The sequence below is a fragment of the Ranitomeya imitator genome, chromosome 6 (assembly GCF_032444005.1).
Source record: "Ranitomeya imitator isolate aRanImi1 chromosome 6, aRanImi1.pri, whole genome shotgun sequence".
NCBI lineage: Eukaryota > Metazoa > Chordata > Amphibia > Anura > Dendrobatidae > Ranitomeya > Ranitomeya imitator.
In genome coordinates this window covers 316,072,030-316,094,169 of record NC_091287.1, presented here as the reverse complement: position 1 = coordinate 316,094,169, position 22,140 = coordinate 316,072,030, and the positions used below count along the sequence as shown (strand labels likewise).

Here is a 22,140-nt window from a genome sequence, read left to right as displayed (position 1 = left end):
CAACACCGGGGCAGGGGGATCAACGGAGGGAACCACAGGAGCCACGTACTGTATCTCCGCAACAACGACCTATGGAACACATTATGGATGGCAAAAGAAGCTGGAAGGTCCAAACGAAATGACACAGGATTAAGAACTTCAGTAATTTTAAGGAAAAATAACAATAACTTCAGAAATCTTATAAGGCCCAATGAAACGAAGCTTAAACTTAGGAGAGGAAACCTTCATAGGAACGTGACGAGATGACAACCAAACCAAATCCCCAACACGAAGTCGGGGACCAACACAATGCCGGCGGTTAGCGAAACGTTGAGCCTTCTCCTGGGACAATGTCAAATTGTCCACCACATGACTCCAAATCCGCTGCAACCTGTCCAACACTGCATCCACACCAGGACAGTCCGAAGGCTCAACCTGCCCTGAAGAGAAACGAGGATGGAAACCAGAATTACAGAAAAAAGGAGAAACTAAAGTAGCCGAGCTGGCCCAATTATTGAGGGCGAACTCAGCCAAAGGCAAGAAGGACACCCAATCATCCTGATCAGCAGAAACAAAGCATCTCAGATATGTCTCCAAAGTCTGATTAGTTCGTTCGGTTTGGCCATTAGTCTGAGGATGGAAAGCCGAAGAAAAAGACAAATCAATGCCCATCTTAGCGCAAAAGGACCGCCAAAACCTCGAAACAAACTGGGAACCTCTGTCCGAGATGATGTTCTCTGGAATGCCATGCAAACGAACCACATGCTGGAAAAACAATGGCACCAAATCAGAGGAGGAAGGCAATTTAGATAAGGGTACCAAATGGACCATCTTAGAGAAGCGATCACAAACCACCCAAATGACCATCATCCTTTGAGAAACAGGGAGATCTGAAATAAAATCCATGGAAATATGCGTCCAGGGCCTCTTCGGAATCGGCAAGGGCAAAAGCAATCCACTGGCACGAGAACAGCAGGGCTTAGCCCGAGCACAAGTCCCACAGGGCTGCACAAAAGAACGCACATCCCGTGACAAAGAAGGCCACCAAAAGGATCTAGCCACCAAATCTCTGGTACCAAAGATTCCAGGATGACCAGCCAACACTGAACAATGAATCTCAGAGATAACTCTACTAGTCCATCTATCAGGGACAAACAGTTTCTCCGTAGGACAACGGTCAGGTCTATCAGCCTGAAACTTTTGCAGCACACGCCGCAAATCAGGGGAAATGGCAGACAAAATTACCCCTTCTTTAAGAATACCCGTCGGCTCCGGAACACCCAGAGAGTCAGGCACAAAACTCCTTGACAGGGCGTCAGCCTTCACATTCTTAGATCCCGGAAGGTATGAAACCACAAAATCAAAACGGGAGAAAAAGAGCGACCATCGAGCCTGTCTAGGATTCAACCGTTTGGCAGACTCGAGATAAGTTAAATTCTTGTGATCCGTCAAGACCACCACGCGATGTTTAGATCCTTCAAGCCAATGTCGCCACTCTTGAAAAGCCTCTACAGCCGCAGAGGACCAATTGACCACATCAGCACCTTTCTTGGTCAAATCAGTCAACGGTTTAGCAACACTGGAAAAATTAGCGATGAAGCGACGATAAAAATTAGCAAAGCCCAGGAACTTCTGCAAGCTCTTCACAGATGTCGGCTGAGTCCAATCGTAAATGGCCTGAACTTTAACAGGGTCCATCTCGATAGTAGAAGGGGAAAAAATGAAACCCAAAAATGAAACCTTCTGAACTCCAAAGAGACACTTTGACCCCTTCACAAACAAGGAATTCGCACGAAGGACCTGGAACACCATTCTGACCTGCTTCACATGAGACTCCCAATCATCCGAAAAGACCAAAATGTCATCCAAATATACAATCATGAATCTATCCAGGTACTCTCGGAAGATGTCATGCATAAAGGACTGAAACACAGATGCTCGAAAGCCCGAATGGCATAACCAGGTACTCAAAATGGCCCTCGGGCGTATTAAATGCCGTTTTCCATTCATCACCCTGTTTAATTCGCACAAGATTATACGCACCACGCAGATCTATCTTGGTGAACCAACTAGCCCCCTTAATCCGAGCAAATAAATCAGACAGCAGCGGCAAAGGATACTGAAATTTGACTGTAATCTTATTAAGGAGGCGGTAATCAATACAAGGTCTCAAAGAACCATCCTTCTTGGCCACAAAAAAGAACCCTGCTCCCAATGGTGACGACGGATGAATATGACCCTTCTCCAAGGATTCCTTTATATAACTCCGCATAGCGGCGTACTCTGGCACAGATAAATTAAACAGACGGCCCTTAGGGAACTTACTACCAGGAATCAAATTAATAGCACAGTCGCAATCCCTATGAGGAGGTAGGGCACCGGATTTAGGCTCCTCAAATACATCCCGGTAATCTGATAAAAACTCGGGGACTTCAGAAGGAGTGGAAGGCAAAATTGACAGCAATGGAACATCACCATGTAGCCCCTGACAACCCCAGCCGGACACAGACATAGATTTCCAATCCAACACTGGATTATGGACCGGTAGCCAAGGCAACCCCAAAACGACCACATCATGCAGATTATGCAACACCAAAAAAGCGAATATCCTCCTGATGTGCAGGAGCCATGCACATGGTCAATTGAGTCCAGTACTGAGGCTTATTCTTGGCCAAAGGCGTAGCATCAATTCCTCTCAATGGAATAGGATGCTGCAAGGGCTCCAAGAAAAAACCACAACGCCTGGCAAACTCCAGGTCCATCAAATTCAGGGCAGCGCCTGAATCCACAAATGCCATTACAGAATAGGACAACAGAGAGCAAATCAGAGTAACGGACAAAAGAAATTTAGACTGTACCGTACCAATGGTGGCAGACCTAGCGAACCGCTTAGTGCGCTTAGGACAACCGGAGATAGCATGAGTGGATTCACCACAGTAAAAACACAGCCCATTCCGACGTCTGTGTTCTTGCCTTTCAGCTCTGGTTAAAGTCCTATCACACTGCATAGGCTCAGGCCTATGCTCAGAGAACACCGCCAGATGGTGCACAGCTTTGCGCTCACGCATGCGCCGATCGATCCAAATGGCCAAAGACATAGACTCATTCAGACCAGCAGGCGTGGGAAATCCCACCATGACATCCTTAAGGGCTTCAGAAAGACCCTTTCTGAAAATTGCTGCCAGGGCACATTCATTCCACTGAGTAAGCACAGACCACTTTCTAAACTTCTGACAGTACACCTCCGCTTCATCCTGACCCTGACACAAAGCCAGCAAAATTTTCTCTGCCTGATCCACTGAATTTGGTTCATCATAAAGCAATCCAAGCGCCAGAAAAAACGCATCAACATCACGCAATGCAGGATCTCCTGGCGCAAGGGAATATGCCCAGTCTTGAGGGTCACCACGCAACAAAGAAATAATGATTTTTACTTGTTGAGCGGGGTCACCAGAGGAGCGGGGTTTCAAAGCTAGAAACAGTTTACAATTATTTTTGAAATTCAAGAACCTAGATCTATCCCCAGAAAATAAGTCAGGAATAGGAATTCTAGGCTCTAACATAGGATTCTGAACCACAAAATCTTGAATGTTTTGTACCCTTGCAGTGAGATGATCCACACAAGAGGTCAGACCTTGAATGTCCATAGCTACACCTGTGTCCTGAACCACCCAAAGGTCTAGGGGAAAAGAAAAACAAAACACAGTGCAAAGAAGAAAAAAAAGGTCTCAGAAGTTCTCTTATTCCTCTATTGAGATGCATTAATACTTTGGGCCAGCTGTACTATTATGACCTGGTGGTTAGGAGCACCTGGAATGACCTGATAGTTAAACCTCATACAGGACGAGCTCTGGGATGTGGGAACTCTGCTGACCGCAAGCCCTAATCCTATCACACACACTAGAAATAGCCGTGGAGCGCTCCTGACCAGACCTAGGCGCCTCGTCACAGCCTAAGAACTATCTAGCCCTAGAGATAGAAAATAAAGCCTACCTTGCCTCAGAGAAATTCCCCAAAGGTAAAGGAAGCCCCCCACATATATTGACTGTGAGTAAAGATGAAAGTCATAAACGCAGAAATGAAACAAGTTACAGCAAAGGGAGGCCAGACTTACTAAATAGACAGAGGATAGGAAAGGTAACTTTGCGATCAGCACAAAAACCTACAAAAGACCACGCAGAGTGTGCAAAAAAGACCTCCGCACCGACTCACAGTGCGGAGGGACCACTCTGCATCCCAGAGCTTCCAGCTAGCAAGACAAAATCATGATAACCAACTGGACAAGAAAACAGTGAACAAATAATGACTATCAGGAACTTAGCTTCTGCAGGAGAAGGCAGGTCACCATAGAGATCCAGGAGCGAACTGAACAAATGCAAAAACATTGACAGCTGGCATGGAGTAACGATCTGAGAGGAGTTAAATAGAGCAGCCAACCAAAGGATAAACCACGTCACCTGTGTAAGGAACCTCAGAAGCCGCAGCTTCACTCATAGCCACCAGAGGGAGCCCATAGACAGAACTCGCCGAAGTACCATTCACGACCACAGGAGGGAGCTAGACAACAGAATTCACAACAGGGGGCTGCCTTATTACAGCGTCTGACTATGGGGGCTGCCTTATTACAGGGTCTGACTATGGGGGTGCTGCCTTATTACAGGGTCTGACTATGGGGGTGCTGCCTTATTACAGGGTCTGACTATGGGAGTGCTGCCTTATTACAGGGTCTGACTATAGGGGTGCTGCCTTATTACAGGGTCAGACTATGGGGGTGCTGCCTTATTACAGGGTCTGACTATGGGGGCTGCCTTATTACAGGGTCTGACTATAGGAGTGCTGTCTTATTACAGGGTCAGACTATGGGGGTGCTGCCTTATTACAGGGTCTGACTATGGGGGCTGCCTTATTACAGGGTCTTACTATAGGGGTGCTGCCTCATTGCAGGGTCTGACTATGCAGGTGCTGCCTTATTACAGGGTCTGCTTATGGGGGGGCTGCCTTATTACAGGATATGACTATGGGGGCTGCCTTATTACAGGATCTGACTATGGGGGCCGCCTTATTACTGGGTCTAACTATGGGGGCTGCCTTATTACAGGGTCTGACTATGGGGCTGCCTTATTACAGGGTCTGACTATAGGGGTGCTGCCTCATTACAGGGTCTGACTATGAGGGTGCTGCCTTATTACAGGGTCTGAATATGGGGGTGCTGCCTTATTACAGGGTCTGACTATAGGGGTGCTGCCTTATTACAGGATCTGACTATAGGGGTGCTGCCTTATTACATGGTCTGACTATGGGGGTGCTGCCTTATTACAGGGTCTGACTATGGGGGTGATGCCTTATTACAGGGTCTGACTATAGGGGTGCTGCCTTATTACAGGGTCAGACTATGGGGGTGCTGCCTTATTACAGGGTCTGACTATGGGGGCTGCCTTATTACAGGGTCTGACTATAGGAGTGCTGCCTTATTACAGGGTCAGACTATGGGGGTGCTGCCTTATTACATGGTCTGACTATGGGGGCTGCCTTATTACAGGGTCTGACTATAGGGGTGCTGCCTCATTGCAGGGTCTGACTATGCGGGTGCTGCCTTATTACAGGGTCTGCTTATGGGGGGGCTGCCTTATTACAGGATCTGACTATGGGGGGATTGCCTTATTACAGGATCTGACTATGGGGGCCGCCTTATTACAGGGTCTGACTATGGGGGCTGCCTTATTACAGGGTCTGACCTTGGGGCTGCCTTATTACAGGATCTGACTATAGGGGTGCTGCCTTATTACAGGGTCTGACTATGGCGGTGCTACCCTATTACAGGGTCTGACTATGGGGGCTGCCTCATTGCAGGGTCTGAATATCAGGGTGCTGCCTTATTACAGGGTCTGACTATAGGGGTGCTGCCTTATTACAGGGTCTGACTATAGGGGTGCTGCCTTATTACAAGGTCTGACTGTGGGGGTGCTGCCTTATTACAGGGTCTGACTATGGGGGTGCTGCCTTACTACAGGGTCTGACTATGGGGGCTACCTTATTACAGGGTCTGACTATGGGGTGCTGCCTTATTACACGGTGTGCCACCTTATTACAGGGTCTGTCTATGGGGGGCGCTGCCTTATTACAGGGTCTGCCTATGGGGGCTGCCTCATTACAGGGTCTGACTATGGGGGTGCTGCCTTATTACAGGGTCTGACTATGGGGGTGCTGCCTGATTACAGGGCCTGACTATGGGTGCTGCCTTATTACAGGGTCTGACTATGGGGGCTTCCTTATGCTATAGAGTCTGCCTATGGGGAGTGCATTATACTATATTGTGGACTATTTGGTGCATTATGCCACTGTATATGGAGGCTATCTAGGGGGCCATCATACAGTATGGAGATTACAGTGAGGGGATCATTATACATTGTTGGAGCCATCAAACAGATTGAAGGCTACTAAGGAGTCAGTATACTGTGTGGGTGGTACAATACAGTGAGGGGGCATTATACTGTGTATTTGAGAGCATCATGCTGTGCATAGGGGAGCTGTAAGAGGGAAGGAGACTCTGGACATTATTAAATGTAAAGTGGGCACTTATTGTTATAGGGGAACTCAGGTTACTGTTGCTATCAAAGGGGCACACAGGGCAATATTACTTTCTAGGGGGCAAAATATGGACACTGTTTTCTAGTGCACGTGCACCTGGCATTACTATATTATAGAGGGGTGCTTTAGAATTTAGAAGGCACAGAGCACCACACAGCAGGTGCAGTAATAGGGACACATACGGCAGCAGCGGCTCAGTATTGGGGTATCAGGTGCAGTAATAGGGACACATACGGCAGCAGCGGCTCAGTATCGGGGTATCAGGTGCAGTAATAAGGACACATACGGCAGCAGCGGCTAAGTATTGGGGTATCAGGGGCAGTAATAGGGACACATACGGCAGCAGCGGCTCAGTATTAGGATATCAGGTGCAGTAATAGGGACACATACGGCAGCAACGGCTCAGTATTGGGATATCAGGTGCAGTAATAGGGACACATACGGCAGCAGCGGCTCAGTATTGGGGTATCAGCAGGATGAGGAGTTTGTGCAGGTTGGGAATAGATGGTGATGGGGCTGGAATATGAGAAGTTAAATGTGTCTTTGTTGTATTCTCTGCAGACGAGTTGTAGCTGGAAGAAGTTGTCATGTCGGTCTGGGCCACATGGAAAAGATGGGAAAAATGAACAATTCCATCAGAAAGATCGTCAGCTGTAAGACATTATCTGTAACTGTGCAGTGATCTGTTATATGTTCTGTAGGGCTGGTATCTACCACTGACCATATGGCGATAATATCCATATTGGTCTTTATATAGAGACTAGATGGTGGCCCGATTCTAATGCATCGGGTATTCTAGAATATGCATGTCCGCGTAGTATATTGCACAGCCCACGTAGTATATTGCCCAGCCACGTAATATATTGCCCAGCCACGTAGTATATTGCCCAGCCACGTAGTATATTGCCCAACCACGTAGTATATTGCCCAGCCACGTAGTATATTGCCCAGTTACGTAGTATATTGCCCAGCCACGTAGTATATTGCCTAGTGATGTAGTATATTGCCCAGCCACGTAGTATATTGCCCAGTCACGTAGTATATTGCGCAGCCACATAGTTTATTGCGCAGCCACATAGTATATTGGCCAGTGACGTAGTATATTGCCCAGACACCCAGTATATTGCCCAGTCACGTAGTATATTGCCTAGTGATGTAGTATATTGCCCAGCCACGTAGTATATTGCCCAGTCACGTAGTATATTGCGCAGCCACATAGTTTATTGCGCAGCCACATAGTATATTGGCCAGTGGCGTAGTATACAGCACAGAGCCACGTAGTATATTGCCCAGTAACATAGTATATTGCCCAGTGACGTAGTATATTGCACAGTGACGTAGTATACAGCACAGAGCCACGTAGTATATTGCCCAGCCATGTAGTATACTGGCCAGTCACGTAGTATATTGCCTAGTTACGTAGTATATTGTCCAGTGACGTAGTATACAGCACAGAGCCACGTAGTATATTGCACAGCGAAGTAGTATACAGCACAGAGCCACGTAGTATATTGCCCAGCCACGTAGTATATTGCCCAGCCACGTAGTATATTGCCCAACCACGTAGTATATTGCCCAGCCACGTAGTCTATTGCCCAGTTACGTAGTATATTGCCCAGCCACGTAGTATATTGCCTAGTGATGTAGTATATTGCCCAGCCACGTAGTATATTGCCCAGTCACGTGGTATATTGCGCAGCCACATAGTTTATTGCGCAGCCACATAGTATATTGGCCAGTGACGTAGTATACAGCACAGAGCCACGTAGTATATTGCCCAGTAACATAGTATATTGCCCAGTGACGTAGTATATTGCCCAGTGACGTAGTATACAGCATAGAGTCACGTAGTATATTGCCCACTAACATAGTATATTGCCCAGTAACATAGTATATTGCCCAGTGACGTAGTATATTGCCCAGTGATGTAGTATACAGCACAAAGCCACGTAGTATATTGCACAGTGACGTAGTATACAGCACAGAGCCACATAGTATATTGCCCAGCCATGTAGTATATTGGCCAGTCACGTAGTATATTGCCTAGTTACGTAGTATATTGTCCAGTGACGTAGTATACAGCACAGAGCCACGTAGTATATTGCACAGCGAAGTAGTATACAGCACAGAGCCACGTAGTATATTGCCCAGCCATGTAGTATATTGGCCAGTCACGTAGTATATTGCCTAGTTACGTAGTATATTGTCCAGTGACGTAGTCTACAGCACAGAGCCACGTAGTATATTGCACAGCGAAGTAGTATACAGCACAGAGCCACGTAGTATATTGCCCAGCCATGTAGTATATTGGCCAGTCACGTAGTATATTGCTCAGTTACGTAGTATATTGCCCAGTGACGTAGTATACAGCACAGAGCCATGTAGTATATTGCACAGCGAAGTAGTATACAGCACAGAGCCACATAGTATATTGGCCAGTCACGTAGTATATTGCCCAGCTATGTAGTATATTGCCCAGCGAGGTTTGTCACAGGTTAAAAAATAAAAAATAAACCCATACTCACCTTTTCGAGGGCCCCTTGTAGTCCACGGCAGCTTCCGGTCCCAGGGTTGGTATGAGCGCAGGACCTGTGATGATGTCGCGGTCACATGACGGTGACGTCATGGCAGGTCTTTCTAGCGCAGGCACGCAGGGCCTGTGATGATGTCGCGGTCACATGACCGTGACGTCATGGCAGGTCCTTCTCGCGCAGGCGCGCAGGGCCTGTGATGACATCGCAGTCACATGACCGTAACGTCATGGCAGGTCCTTCTCCCATACCATCTTTGCCACCGGAACTTGCAACGGAAGATGGCAGCCGGCGCGACCGACTACGGAGGGTGAGTATAGCAGTTTTTTTTTTTTATTATTATTTTTAACATTACATTTTTTACTATTGATGCCGCATCGGCAGCATCAATAGTAAAAAGTTGGGGACAAACAGGGTTAATAGCGGCGGTAACGGAGTGAGTTACCCGCGGCATAACGCGGTCCGTTACTGCCGGCATTAACCCTGTGTTAGCGGTGACCGGAGGGGAGTATGGCACTGACTGTGGGGAGTAAGGAGCAGCCATTTTCTTTTGGACTGTGCCCGTCGCTGATTGGTCGCGGCAGCCATGACAGGCAGCTGGCGAGACCAATCAGTGAATGAATAACCGTGTCAGAAGGACAGACAGAAAGACGGAAGTGACTCTTAGGCAATTATATAGTAGATTATCTTCAGTAACAGCACGGTCATCTGCTGAGGTTCTCCTCCAATATTAGGGCACGTCACCGAGTTGTAATCAAGGTTACCTGGTTAAGGGCCCACTCAGAAGTTTCGCCCCCTGAACCAAAACCCTAGCTACGCCTCTGCCACAGAGGCATCATGTGACCCTCACTCAATTTCTAGAGGGCCATCAGAGGCAGTGGGATGTCCAGAGAGAGAAAGCGGCTTGCAAGTGCCAGTGATAAATTGCATTAAAAAGTATAAAAAATAGCTAAAATGAAAAACAAATTATGATGAAAAAGTCATATAGAAAAATAATGGTATCATGGAAATTGTTATTTTCTTCCACAAATAATGTGGCCCTTCATATTCAAATTTTTTCTATGTACGGCCCATTTACCATGCTGAGATGCCTGATCTATAAGTGCCACAACAGTCTGTTCCCCCAGTGTTCCTCACACTGACATAATGATGGCAGATGGCATGGGATGCAATGATGTCACAGCATTGTACCGCTTCATGTAATTATGCTTGCTTGCTCTGCAGCTGCAGGCCTCTGATAGGCTCTCAACTGTACAGTAAGAGTAACTGAAAAGTTGGGAGCCAGAGGCTCTCTGCTCTGCAGTAGATTCAATAGGAGTTGCATTCAAGTACGTACCCCTAGTTGAAAATAATGCTGACCCTGACAGGCCCCCCTCCTCCACGGACATGGTCATGGTCACACCGATCGCTATCCCTGCCCCTATCCTGTGGTCAGGAGGATTACTTTGAAACTTGAGAATACCTCTTCAATTTTATCTTTGTTTTTATGTTCTATTTCTACAGACAATGGGGGAAATGTGTTGACCGAGGGACTGTTGAATGAAAGTACTACTATGCTATTGTTGGGGGCTGCATACTACAAAGGATGCTGGTTATATAAATTCAATGAATCCGAAACAAAAGAAGGTGAATTTCATGTAACCAAGGTATGAACATTGTATTCATTTTTCTAAAGCTTTAATAGGTTTTCTATTTTCTATTAAAATAAAATGCATTTATTGTATGATTGAGTGCTACACAAATTTCTAATTGACTTTGCGTTTCAGTCCCTCACACCATTATTTGCTTGCAGTGAATTAAACAACTATTTTTACATTCAGTGGCAAGGTGCATTTCCAGCTCTGCTCTCAGCTGGGAATTGGATATAATTATATATAGTCTAGGCAATATGCTATGAACAAAAACCCATCAGCAGCTGCTGCTATCTGCACCCTTTCAAATAGTTTGCTTCATTATCTGAAGTCATGACTGTCAGAGCATTTATTTTGTATTTTTTAGGCTAGGGCTACATGTCAACAGTAATGGCATGCTATTGAAGTCCAGGGTGTCAAAATGCATCATTGCATTTTAAATTGTTAATACTGTCATATTGCAACTGCGGACTCACCATGATAGTGTCAAATAGGGTTATGAACATTGTCGTAGACCATGGATTATGCAGGTCACAACCATAGACTTTAAAGGGGTACTCTCATTTCCAACTCATCTCCAAGATCCTATCCCAATATGTAGTAGGTGTAATAACAATAATAGCATGAGTCAGAAATGCAAGCTTGTAACTCTGTCAGAGGAAAAGGTGCAAAGTTTTCAGGAGAGAATAGCTACATTGACGTTCATCAAACAACATGAGGATTTCCTTGACAGAGCAGACGAATCACTTCTGAATGTTGCAAAAGAAGAACTTTTCAGTGTTCTTGCAGAAGCTAATGACAGAGTAGAAATAACTATTCTGAATGTTCGAAGAGAAGAACCTTTCAATGTACCTGCAGAAGAAGAGAAATGGAAGCATGTGACCCAAAGAAGCATGAGGCAGTCAGCACCCATGCCAGTGAAAAACCGCTACCAGGCTCTCACGCAGGACAGCTATGAAGATACACATAAAAAAGTGCTTTGCCCACAAAGAACACTCCAGTAAGAAATCAGAAACCTCTTGAAGGGAGAAAAAGAGCCAAAACATAAAGGAACAGAAGCCGCCATCTGCCAACTGGACATTACCTCATGAGAAGTGTGCAAGTATTTACTCTTTTATAGTGCTATTTCCTGCACTTAGCTTAACCCTGCCTTCGTATTTGTCTTCGGTCTGGGGAGACCTATTTTGAACTTTTGTATTTTTGGGGGTGTTCAAGATGCAGTTCTGAAACTTGTGGTTGATTGACTTAAATGAGGATGGGTCGGTCGGCCACGGGTTTCAGAGCCGCATCTTGAATATTTTAAAGAATATTGAAGTTCAAGGTTGGTCGTTTTTGACCGAAGACAACAGCAGGGTTAATTTTTGTCAGTTCCAGAAAAGCCCTTTGAGGATGATAACAGTAGGTGTCACTGTATTCCAGGTAGTTTTTTCTAACAGCTTTCTTTATAAGACATGCATTACTGGGTCCTCATACTGTACATCTGTTGTGGCCACGCTGAGTGCTCATATGTATGGGGGAATTGGTAGACATAGCTGTCTGCCTGAATGAAAATTTGTCTGACCTCTATGCGATGTGTATGGCCAGCTTTAGTCTAATTGGAGATTGTATGATCATTGGTTGAAGCAGGAGCCTTGTAAAATATAACCATTTAGACGTGGTATGTGCTTCAAGCGGGTCTATACACACTAAGGTAATCTAATGTACTCTGTATTATGTTTGCAGTTAGTAAATAAAGTGTAATAATAATAATAATCATTGATTAGAATCATAAAAGAATCAGCAAACGTGTCACTTTTTTTATTTAGACTGAAACTAAACCAGTTCAAATGATGCAGCTGGAGGCCCGACTTGGCATTAGAACAGTGAATGAACAGAATCTGATGATCCTGGATATCCCATTTGCAGGCAAGCTAATGAGTATGCTCATTATAATGCCAAAAAGCATTGAAGATGACTCTACTGGACTCGAAAAGGTAACCTACTAATGTAGGATACATTATTATCACAGGAAAAACAGTAAAGTAAAAAAAATATATTGACTTCTCAGTATACACTATATTATTATTTTAAAAGTAAAATATATTTAGTAGATATCTCATGATTTCATGTATAATGTCAATAGATTGTTCAGTAATTTCAAAAATTCCACTTCATCTCTTATATCCTCACACAACCTTAACCTACATGAATTATTCAAATGTTTTCTATTCAGCTTTCTGTCCTTCAGTCCTTCCCTTTTCTATGGAAATTCAAATGGTGTCACTTTACAATTATGTAAATTGCAAAGTTTCCTTCCTACTTTTCCAAGCTCAGTCTTACCCTTTCACCCCACATTCAACCAATCCCTATCCCACTCCCTTTTTTTATATATATATATATCTGCACCACCACCAGATTTTCTCTGTCACGCTCTGCATTTTTCTTATATCTAGCATACTTTACATAGTAACATAGTAACATAGTTAGTAAGGCCGAAAAAAGACATTTGTCCATCCAGTTCAGCCTATATTCCATCATAATAAATACCCAGATCTACGTCCTTCTACAGAACCTAATAATTGTATGATACAATATTGTTCTGCTCCAGGAAGACATCCAGGCCTCTCTTGAACCCCTCGACTGAGTTCGCCATCACCACCTCCTCAGGCAAGCAATTCCAGATTCTCACTGCCCTAACAGTAAAGAATCCTCTTCTATGTTGGTGGAAAAACCTTCTCTCCTCCAGACGCAAAGAATGCCCCCTTGTGCCCGTCACCTTCCTTGGTATAAACAGATCCTCAGCGAGATATTTGTATTGTCCCCTTATATACTTATACATGGTTATTAGATCGCCCCTCAGTCGTCTTTTTTCTAGACTAAATAATCCTAATTTCGCTAATCTATCTGGGTATTGTAGTTCTCCCATCCCCTTTATTAATTTTGTTGCCCTCCTTTGTACTCTCTCTAGTTCCATTATATCCTTCCTGAGCACCGGTGCCCAAAACTGGACACAGTACTCCATGTGCGGTCTAACTAGGGATTTGTACAGAGGCAGTATAATGCTCTCATCATGTGTATCCAGACCTCTTTTAATGCACCCCATGATCCTGTTTGCCTTGGCAGCTGCTGCCTGGCACTGGCTGCTCCAGGTAAGTTTATCATTAACTAGGATCCCCAAGTCCTTCTCCCTGTCAGATTTACCCAGTGGTTTCCCGTTCAGTGTGTAATGGTGATATTGATTCCCTCTTCCCATACTTTCATGTTGTTCAGCCTCCTGTTTTCCTTCCTTCATACCTTATTTTAATTCCATACTCATCCTGTAATGGCCTCTCATTTGGAAGTGAAAAAATTATCTTTTTTTGGGTCCGCAACTGATTTGCTATCCATAAAATGATTAGACAATTGCAAAGGATTTTTATCAAGCCCTTTGAAAATGCTACAGTAATGCAAACAAATGAAATTGTGTATGGCTTGTCTGTATCACAAACAGAATTTCTATGACAGACGAGCCTTGGCTTGCTTTTCTTTGTAGTGTTTCAACAATGAAAAATATATAGCAGTATTAAAGGGCTTGTTCAGTACTTTAATATTGATGGCCCGCCTTATGATGAGTCATCAATACCAGATTGGTAGGGATGTGACACCCCCGACAATTGTATTACAATGACAGCATTCTGCAACATGCACAGCTGTTTATAGATAATTTAGCTAACGGAGGACATCATGCCAACAAGGATTGCACTCCATCTATAGAAAGACCCCTGAGCAAATGATAAGTGGAAGAGGCATTAAGAAAATGTTATGGAACTTTTCTCCTCAAGGTAGACATCTATCACTATTTTTGACTATTCTAGATGTAAAAAAAATGCAGATTACCTAAACAAGTTATGGCTTCATACCACCAGCTGAGGTAAGAGTGGGGTTATTGGCTATTTTCCTGGTGGATAAGGTAGTGGAAAAGGGTGGTAGCACAATTGAAGGGAATTTGTTCATAGGAACAACCCTCCTAAGTCGTCTGTATGGGCATGTAGGCCATAGGAAGCTGAATAAAATTATACCCTGATATCTGTGATCCAATGTCTTATTCCAGACAAAACAAAAATTCTTACATGTAAATGTGCTGTCAAGATCAATCGGTGGAAGATGATGTCCTTGAGGATCTGCCTCCAGAGCTTAGTTTAAATTAAAAGGGGTGTGATATGTAATGGCAGCTCTCTGCTCTCCTGATCTCACTGCAGAGCTGTTTCAATTATAACCTACACATCTGCAGGTTCCTCCCAGCTTCAGCTTTCATCTCACAGGTAGCCAGTGTTACAATACAGCAGAGTGGTGAAAGCTGCAGCAAATGCATTTGCAAGGAGAAAAAGTTCAGCTCTCCTGCACTGCGTTAGTTCTAGGACTCACACTGATAACTCCCTCTTTTATTAAAATTAAGCTCCGGAAGCAGTTTCTTAGGGTGATCTGTGTCCTGCTCATAGTCCTGAACAGCTCATTTAGATATAAGAAAAATGTAGATTTCTCTGGAATAAGACATCAGATCCTAGACATATGTTTGCCAGGTTTGCAGTAAGGTAATACGCATGGCCAATAGTACTTAACCTCCAATTTTTGCCACTGTATACACCAAATGTAATCAATGAGGATGAATCTAGCTATATAGGGGCAGCAGTTGGGCTCCTTATAGAAATTTCAATCGGATGCTTCCTCTTGCATATTTGTCATGTCATGATATCTTCATAAAAAATGTCATTGCCTTTATATACAGTGGGGCAAAAAAGTATTTAGTCACTCAGCAATAGTGCAAGTTCCACCACTTAAAAAGATGAGAGGCATCTGTAATTTACATCATAGGTAGACCTCAACTATGGGAGACAAACTGAGAAAAAAAAATCCAGAAAATCACATTGTCTGTTTTTTTAACATTTTATTTGCATAATATGGTGGAAAATAAGTATTTGGTCAGAAACAAACAATCAAGATTTCTGGCTCTCACAGACCTGTAACTTCTTCTTTAAGAGTCTCCTCTTTCCTCCACTCATTACCTGTAGTAATGGCACCTGTTTAAACTTGTTATCAGTATAAAAAGACACCTGTGCACACCCTCAAACAGTCTGACTCCAAACTCCACTATGGTGAAGACCAAAGAGCTGTCAAAGGACACCAGAAACAAAATTGTAGCCCTGCACCAGGCTGGGAAGACTGAATCTGCAATAGCCAACCAGCTTGGAGTAAAGAAATCAACAGTGGGAGCAATAATTAGAAAATGGAAGACATACAAGACCACTGATAATCTCCCTCGATCTGGGGCTCCACGCAAAATCCCACCCCGTGGGGTCAGAATGATCACAAGAACGGTGAGCAAAAATCCCAGAACCACGCGGGGGGACCTAGTGAATGAACTGCAGAGAGCTGGGACCAATGTAACAAGGCCTACCATAAGTAACACACTACGCCACCATGGACTCAGATCCTGCAGTGCCAGACGTGTCCCACTGCTTAAGCCAGTACATGTTCGGGCCCGTCTGAAGTTTGCTAGAGAGCATTTGGATGATCCAGAGGAGTTTTGGGAGAATGTCCTATGGTCTGATGAAACCAAACTGGAACTGTTTGGTAGAAACACAACTTGTCGTGTTTGGAGGAAAAAGAATACTGAGTTGCATCCATCAAACACCATACCTACTGTAAAGCATGGTGGTGGAAACATCATGCTTTGGGGCTGTTTCTCTGCAAAGGGGCCAGGACGACTGATCCGGGTACATGAAAGAATGAATGGGGCCATGTATCGTGAGATTTTGAGTGCAAACCTCCTTCCATCAGCAAGGGCATTGAAGATGAAACGTGGCTGGGTCTTTCAACATGACAATGATCCAAAGCACACCGCCAGGGCAACGAAGGAGTGGCTTCGTAAGAAGCATTTCAAGGTCCTGGAGTGGCCTAGCCAGTCTCCAGATCTCAACCCTATAGAAAACCTTTGGAGGGAGTTGAAAGTCCGTGTTGCCAAGCCAAGCCAAAAACATCACTGCTCTAGAGGAGATCTGCATGGAGGAATGGGCCAACATACCAACAACAGTGTGTGGCAACCTTGTGAAGACTTACAGAAAACGTTTGACCTCTGTCATTGCCAACAAAGGATATATTACAAAGTATTGAGATGAAATTTTGTTTCTGACCAAATACTTATTTTCCACCATAATATGCAAATAAAATGTTAAAAAAACAGACAATGTGATTTTCTGGATTTTTTTTTCTCAGTTTGTCTCCCATAGTTGAGGTCTACCTATGATGTAAATTACAGATGCCTCTCATCTTTTTAAGTGGTGGAACTTGCACTATTGCTGACTGACTAAATACTTTTTTGCCCCACTGTATGACAAAGCAATATTGTGATTCAAATATGAGATATAATGGTAAAGGAGGAAGTTGGATTGGAAATACACATTATTAAAGTAAATTTAAAAGACACTTAGCACTTAATAAACTAATTTGAAGGGTGAAATCGATTCAACAAAAGTAATTGCTTCACTACAGTCTTAGTTTCAGTATCTCTAATTGTAAAGAATAATAAGAAGATAAATAGCAAATTTTTTTATGCATGGCTCAAAGTATGATATATTGCGTTCTTTACTTTTAGTTGGAAAAGGAACTGACTTATGAGAATTACATCAACTGGACTAACCCAAGCATGATGGCCAACAGTAAAGTAAAGTTGAGTTTGCCTAAATTCAACATATTAAGCCGTTTTAACTTAAAGGACAATCTGAAAAGCCTGGGCATGAATGATGCATTCAATGAAGAGGTGGCTGATTTTTCTGGATTGTCAGAGAAGAAGGGTCTATCTGTGTCAGAAGCAATTTATGAAGCTTGCATAGACATAGGAGAGGATGGCACTGAAGCAGCGGATGTGATACGAGAGAGAGTCCTAATGACCAAAACAGAATTTAATGTTAACCATCCTTTCCTTTTCACTGTAAAACACAACAAAACACAGAGTAATCTCCTTTATGGCCGGTATACAGGCCCTACAGTTTTATCTTAATCAATACGATGATACAAGATTGTGCCTTTTAGTATTTTTTATTTTCACTTACTAACCTGCAGGTCATATATTCATTTATGCATGCATATAGATATTTTGCTCACGTAACCATTGGTGCTGTTCTTCATTAAACAACAAATACAGTAATAAATTGAAAGTGCCTGTTTTTCTTTCATCCATCACTAAAAAATACATAGGTTCGCGGCTTAAATCTTTTTATCATTCAGTCATAATTTTTGTGATTCAACCTATTAGAGTACAAGCAAAATAAACTATTGAGAAATTATTATTACCTTCTTATGAGTGTTAAACCCAGAGGTTGAACTTACAATTTGCCGCACAAATATTTTTTTGAAGAAAGAGCATAGAATTTGAGTAAATTCAAATTAATTAAAATTCCATAGGCACGTGATGCAAAAAAAGTCGTATCTGAGTGGAATTATTATAATTCATGCCAATACTTTCATGCATCGATAATAAATTAATAATAAGTTAATAAATATATCATATACAGTAAGAAAATTGCACATATTATAAGGATTTCAAGCTCTTTATCAGCTGTAAGTGTTCACACAGGCAATGCAGTCTGGTCCAAACATGTGAAGTTTTATTACTTTCATGAATCTTGAATGGTTACAAAACAAAACAGACTCTTCTGAGCACAAAGGTATAATAGAAAAAATAAACAGTTCATTTACCAGCAGGCAACAAACACCATGACGGGCTCACCTGTTAAGATTATAGTCCTCTCCTTCTCAGCTTCTGGCTGACATTGCTAACACCAGAGATCTTTTCTTCCTCCCACAGACACACCCAGGGGCTGACTGGCAAATTTTGCCCTGGGGGGCAAGCACACAGCAGTGGCCCATGAGTAGCGGCTCATCCTTAAAGGGGTTGTCGGATCTTATGCTACATGTCTATAGACACAATGTGTGAATCCTCATATCATGCGCTATGAAGATTCTCTGGTGCCGGCAACATGTGGTCTTGTGACTGCAAACATGCGATATATATATTCCCAGCCACATTTTGACTAGACTGTTTGGGCCTTGTTCAATACAGTTGCATAAGGCCAAGCAAGTCTAGTCGGCATGTGACCGCATGTATGCAAATCACAAACTTACAGCCACACACCCGCCAAATGACCACAGCACTGCCAGCAATGTGAGAAGCACAAGTCTGCAGTCTAAAGAATGACAGAGTGAATGCACCAATGACACACACACACACGCACAGCCCCACTGTATAATGACACACATGCACAGCCCCACTGTATAATGACACACACACACAGCCACACTGTATAATGACATACAGCCCCACTGTATAATGACACACACAGCCCCATTGTATAATGACACCCACACAGCCCCACTGTATGACACACACACAGCCCCACTGTATAATGACACACACACGCACAGCCCCACTGTATAATGACACACACAGCCCCTCCGTATAATGACAGGCACATGCACAGCCCCACTGTATAATGACAGGCACAAGCACAGCCCCACTGTATAATGACAGGCACACGCACAGCCCCACTGTATAATGACAGGCACACGCACAGCCCCACTGTATAATGACAGGCACACGCACAGCCCCACTATATAATGACAGGCACACGCACAGCCCCAGTGTATAATGACCCACACACACAGCCCCACTGTATAATGACACACACACACAGCCCCACTGTATAATGACACACACACGCACAGCCCCACTGTATAATGACCCACACACGCACAGCCCCACTGTATAATGACACACACGCATAGCCCCACTGTATAATGACACACATGCACAGCCCCACTGTATAATGACACACACGCACAGCCCCACTGTATAATGACACACACACACACACATACACAGCCCCACTGTATAATGACAGGCACACGCACAGCCCCACTGTATAATGACAGGCACACGCACAGCCCCACTGTATAATGACAGACACACGCATGGCCCCACTGTATAATGACACACGCACGCAGCTCACACACGCACGCAGCTCACACACGCACGCAGCTCACACACGCACGCAGCTCACATGCACACAGCTCACACACACATGCAGCTCACACACACGCGCACAGCCCCACTGTATAATGACATACCCACACAGCCCCACTGTATGACGCACATGTACAGCCCCACTGTATAATGACACACACACACAGCCCCACTGTATAATGACACGCACACACGCACAGCCCCACTGTATAATGACAGGCACACGCAGCTCACACGCACACGCAGCTCACACGCACACGCAGCTCACACACACAGCTCACACACACACGCACAGCGCCACTGTATAATGACATACCCACACAGCCCCACTGTATGACGCACATGTGCAACAGCCCCACTGTATAATGACACACACAGCCCCACTGTATAATGACACGCACACACGCACAGCCCCACTGTATAATGACACGCACAGCCCCACTGTATAATGACACGCACACACGCACAGCCCCACTGTATAATGACATGCACACACGCACAGCCCCACTGTATAATGACACGCACACATGCACAGCCCCACTGTATAATGACACACACAGCCCCACTGTATAATGACATGCACACACGCACAGCCCCACTGTATAATGACACGCACACACACACAGCCCCACTGTATAATGACACGCACACACGCACAGCCCCACTGTATAATGACATGCACACACGCACAACCCCACTGTATAATGACACGCACACGCACAACCCCACTGTATAATGACAGGCACATGCAGCTCACACGCACGCAGCTCACACGCACGCAGCTCACACGCACGCACACTCTCCTCATACACACAAACACACTCTCCTCATACACACAAACACACTCTCATACACACATCACACACTCTCCTCATACACACATCACACACTCTCCTCATACACACATCACACACTCTCCTCTGTGGTGCAGGGGTGGCTGATGTCCATGTGCAGCTCTTCAGTTTCTCCTGCTTACAGCTCTGCACTGTCCGGGCACCTCCCCCGTCTCTCCTTCTCTGCCAGGATAGCAGATAAGAGCAGGAGAATCCGGAGCTCCGTGCACACACAGGCCGGTATGCGTATGCCGGTATGCTGACCTTTCATCTTGGCTGCTGGCTCTCTCCCTCAGAGTGGCAGTGGCGCATAGGAGCTTGCTCATCACATACCCCTGCAGCCTACATGTCAGGGCTGCTGGCGGGATGACACCACCGCGCACTACAGGTGCGCTATGTATTAGTCACTGCCAGTCCTCCAGCGGCCCTGTGCAGCTGCTTAGACACCGGCCCGGGGGGCATATGCATTTCTGCCACCCGGCCCAGCCCGCGCCTGGACACACCTAAGACATTTTTTCCTGTATAATGACTCATATATAAGGCAAAATTTAAAAAGGATTTTAAAAATATACAGCACAGACCAAAAGTTTGGACACACCTTCTCATTTAAAGATTTTTCTGTATTTTCAGGACTATGAAAATTGTACATTCACACCGAAGGCATCAAAACTATGAATTAACACATGTGGAATTATATGCTTAACAAAAAGTGTGAACTGAAAATATGTCTTATATTCTAGGTTCTTCAAAGTAGCCACCTTTTGCTTTGGTGACTGCTTTGCCCACTCTTGGCATTCTCTTGATGAGCTTCAAGAGGTAGTCACTGGGAATGGTCTTCAAACAATCTTGAAGGAGTTCTCAGAGATGCTTAGCACTTGTTGGTCCTTTTGCCTTCACTCTGTGATCCAGCTCACCCCAAACCATCTCGATTGGGTTCAGGTCTGGTGACTGTGGAGGCCAGGTTATCTGGGGTAGCACCCAATCACTCTCCTTCTTGGACATAGCCCTTACACAGCCTGGAGTTGTGTTTGGGGTCATTGTCCTGTTGAAAAATAAATGCTGGTCCAACAAAATGCAAACCGGATGGAATAGCATGCCGCTGCAAGATGCTGTGGTAGCCATGCTGGTTCAGTATGCCTTCAATTTTGAATAAATCCCCAACAGTGTCACCAGTAAAGCAACCCCACACCATCACACCTCCTTCTCCTCCATGCTTCACGGTGGGAACCAGGCATGTAGAGTCCATCCGTTCACCTTTTCTGCGTAGCACAAAGACACGGTGGTTGGAACCAAAGATCTCAAATTTGGACTCATCAGACCAAAGCACAGATTTCCACTGGTCTAATGTCCATTCCTTGTGTTCTTTAGCCCAAACAAGTCTCTTCTGCTTGTTGCCTGTCCTTAGCAGTGGTTTCCTAGCAGCTATTTTACCATGAAGGCCTGCTGCACAAAGTCTACTCTTAACAGTTGTTGTAGAGATGTGTGTTGTGAATTCTGTGGCAGAGCTCCCTCCTGTGGTCACAAGTGGTACTTCGGCTGAT

At 44.6% G+C, this 22,140-nt stretch overlaps 1 protein-coding gene across 1 annotated transcript in view; it reads left to right on the top strand.

Moving 5' to 3' along the window:
* Window positions 1-17,895, top strand: part of SERPINB5 (serpin family B member 5) — a 117,149-nt gene extending 99,254 nt beyond the window's left edge. Inside the window, exons 5-7 of the mRNA XM_069730781.1 lie at window positions 10,602-10,744; window positions 12,535-12,702; window positions 17,340-17,895. Of these exons, the coding sequence (XP_069586882.1) occupies window positions 10,602-10,744; window positions 12,535-12,702; window positions 17,340-17,744 (716 nt within the window). The 3' untranslated portion in view covers window positions 17,745-17,895. The remainder of the gene's footprint in view (window positions 1-10,601; window positions 10,745-12,534; window positions 12,703-17,339) is intronic.
* The last annotated feature ends 4,245 nt before the right edge of the window (window positions 17,896-22,140 follow it).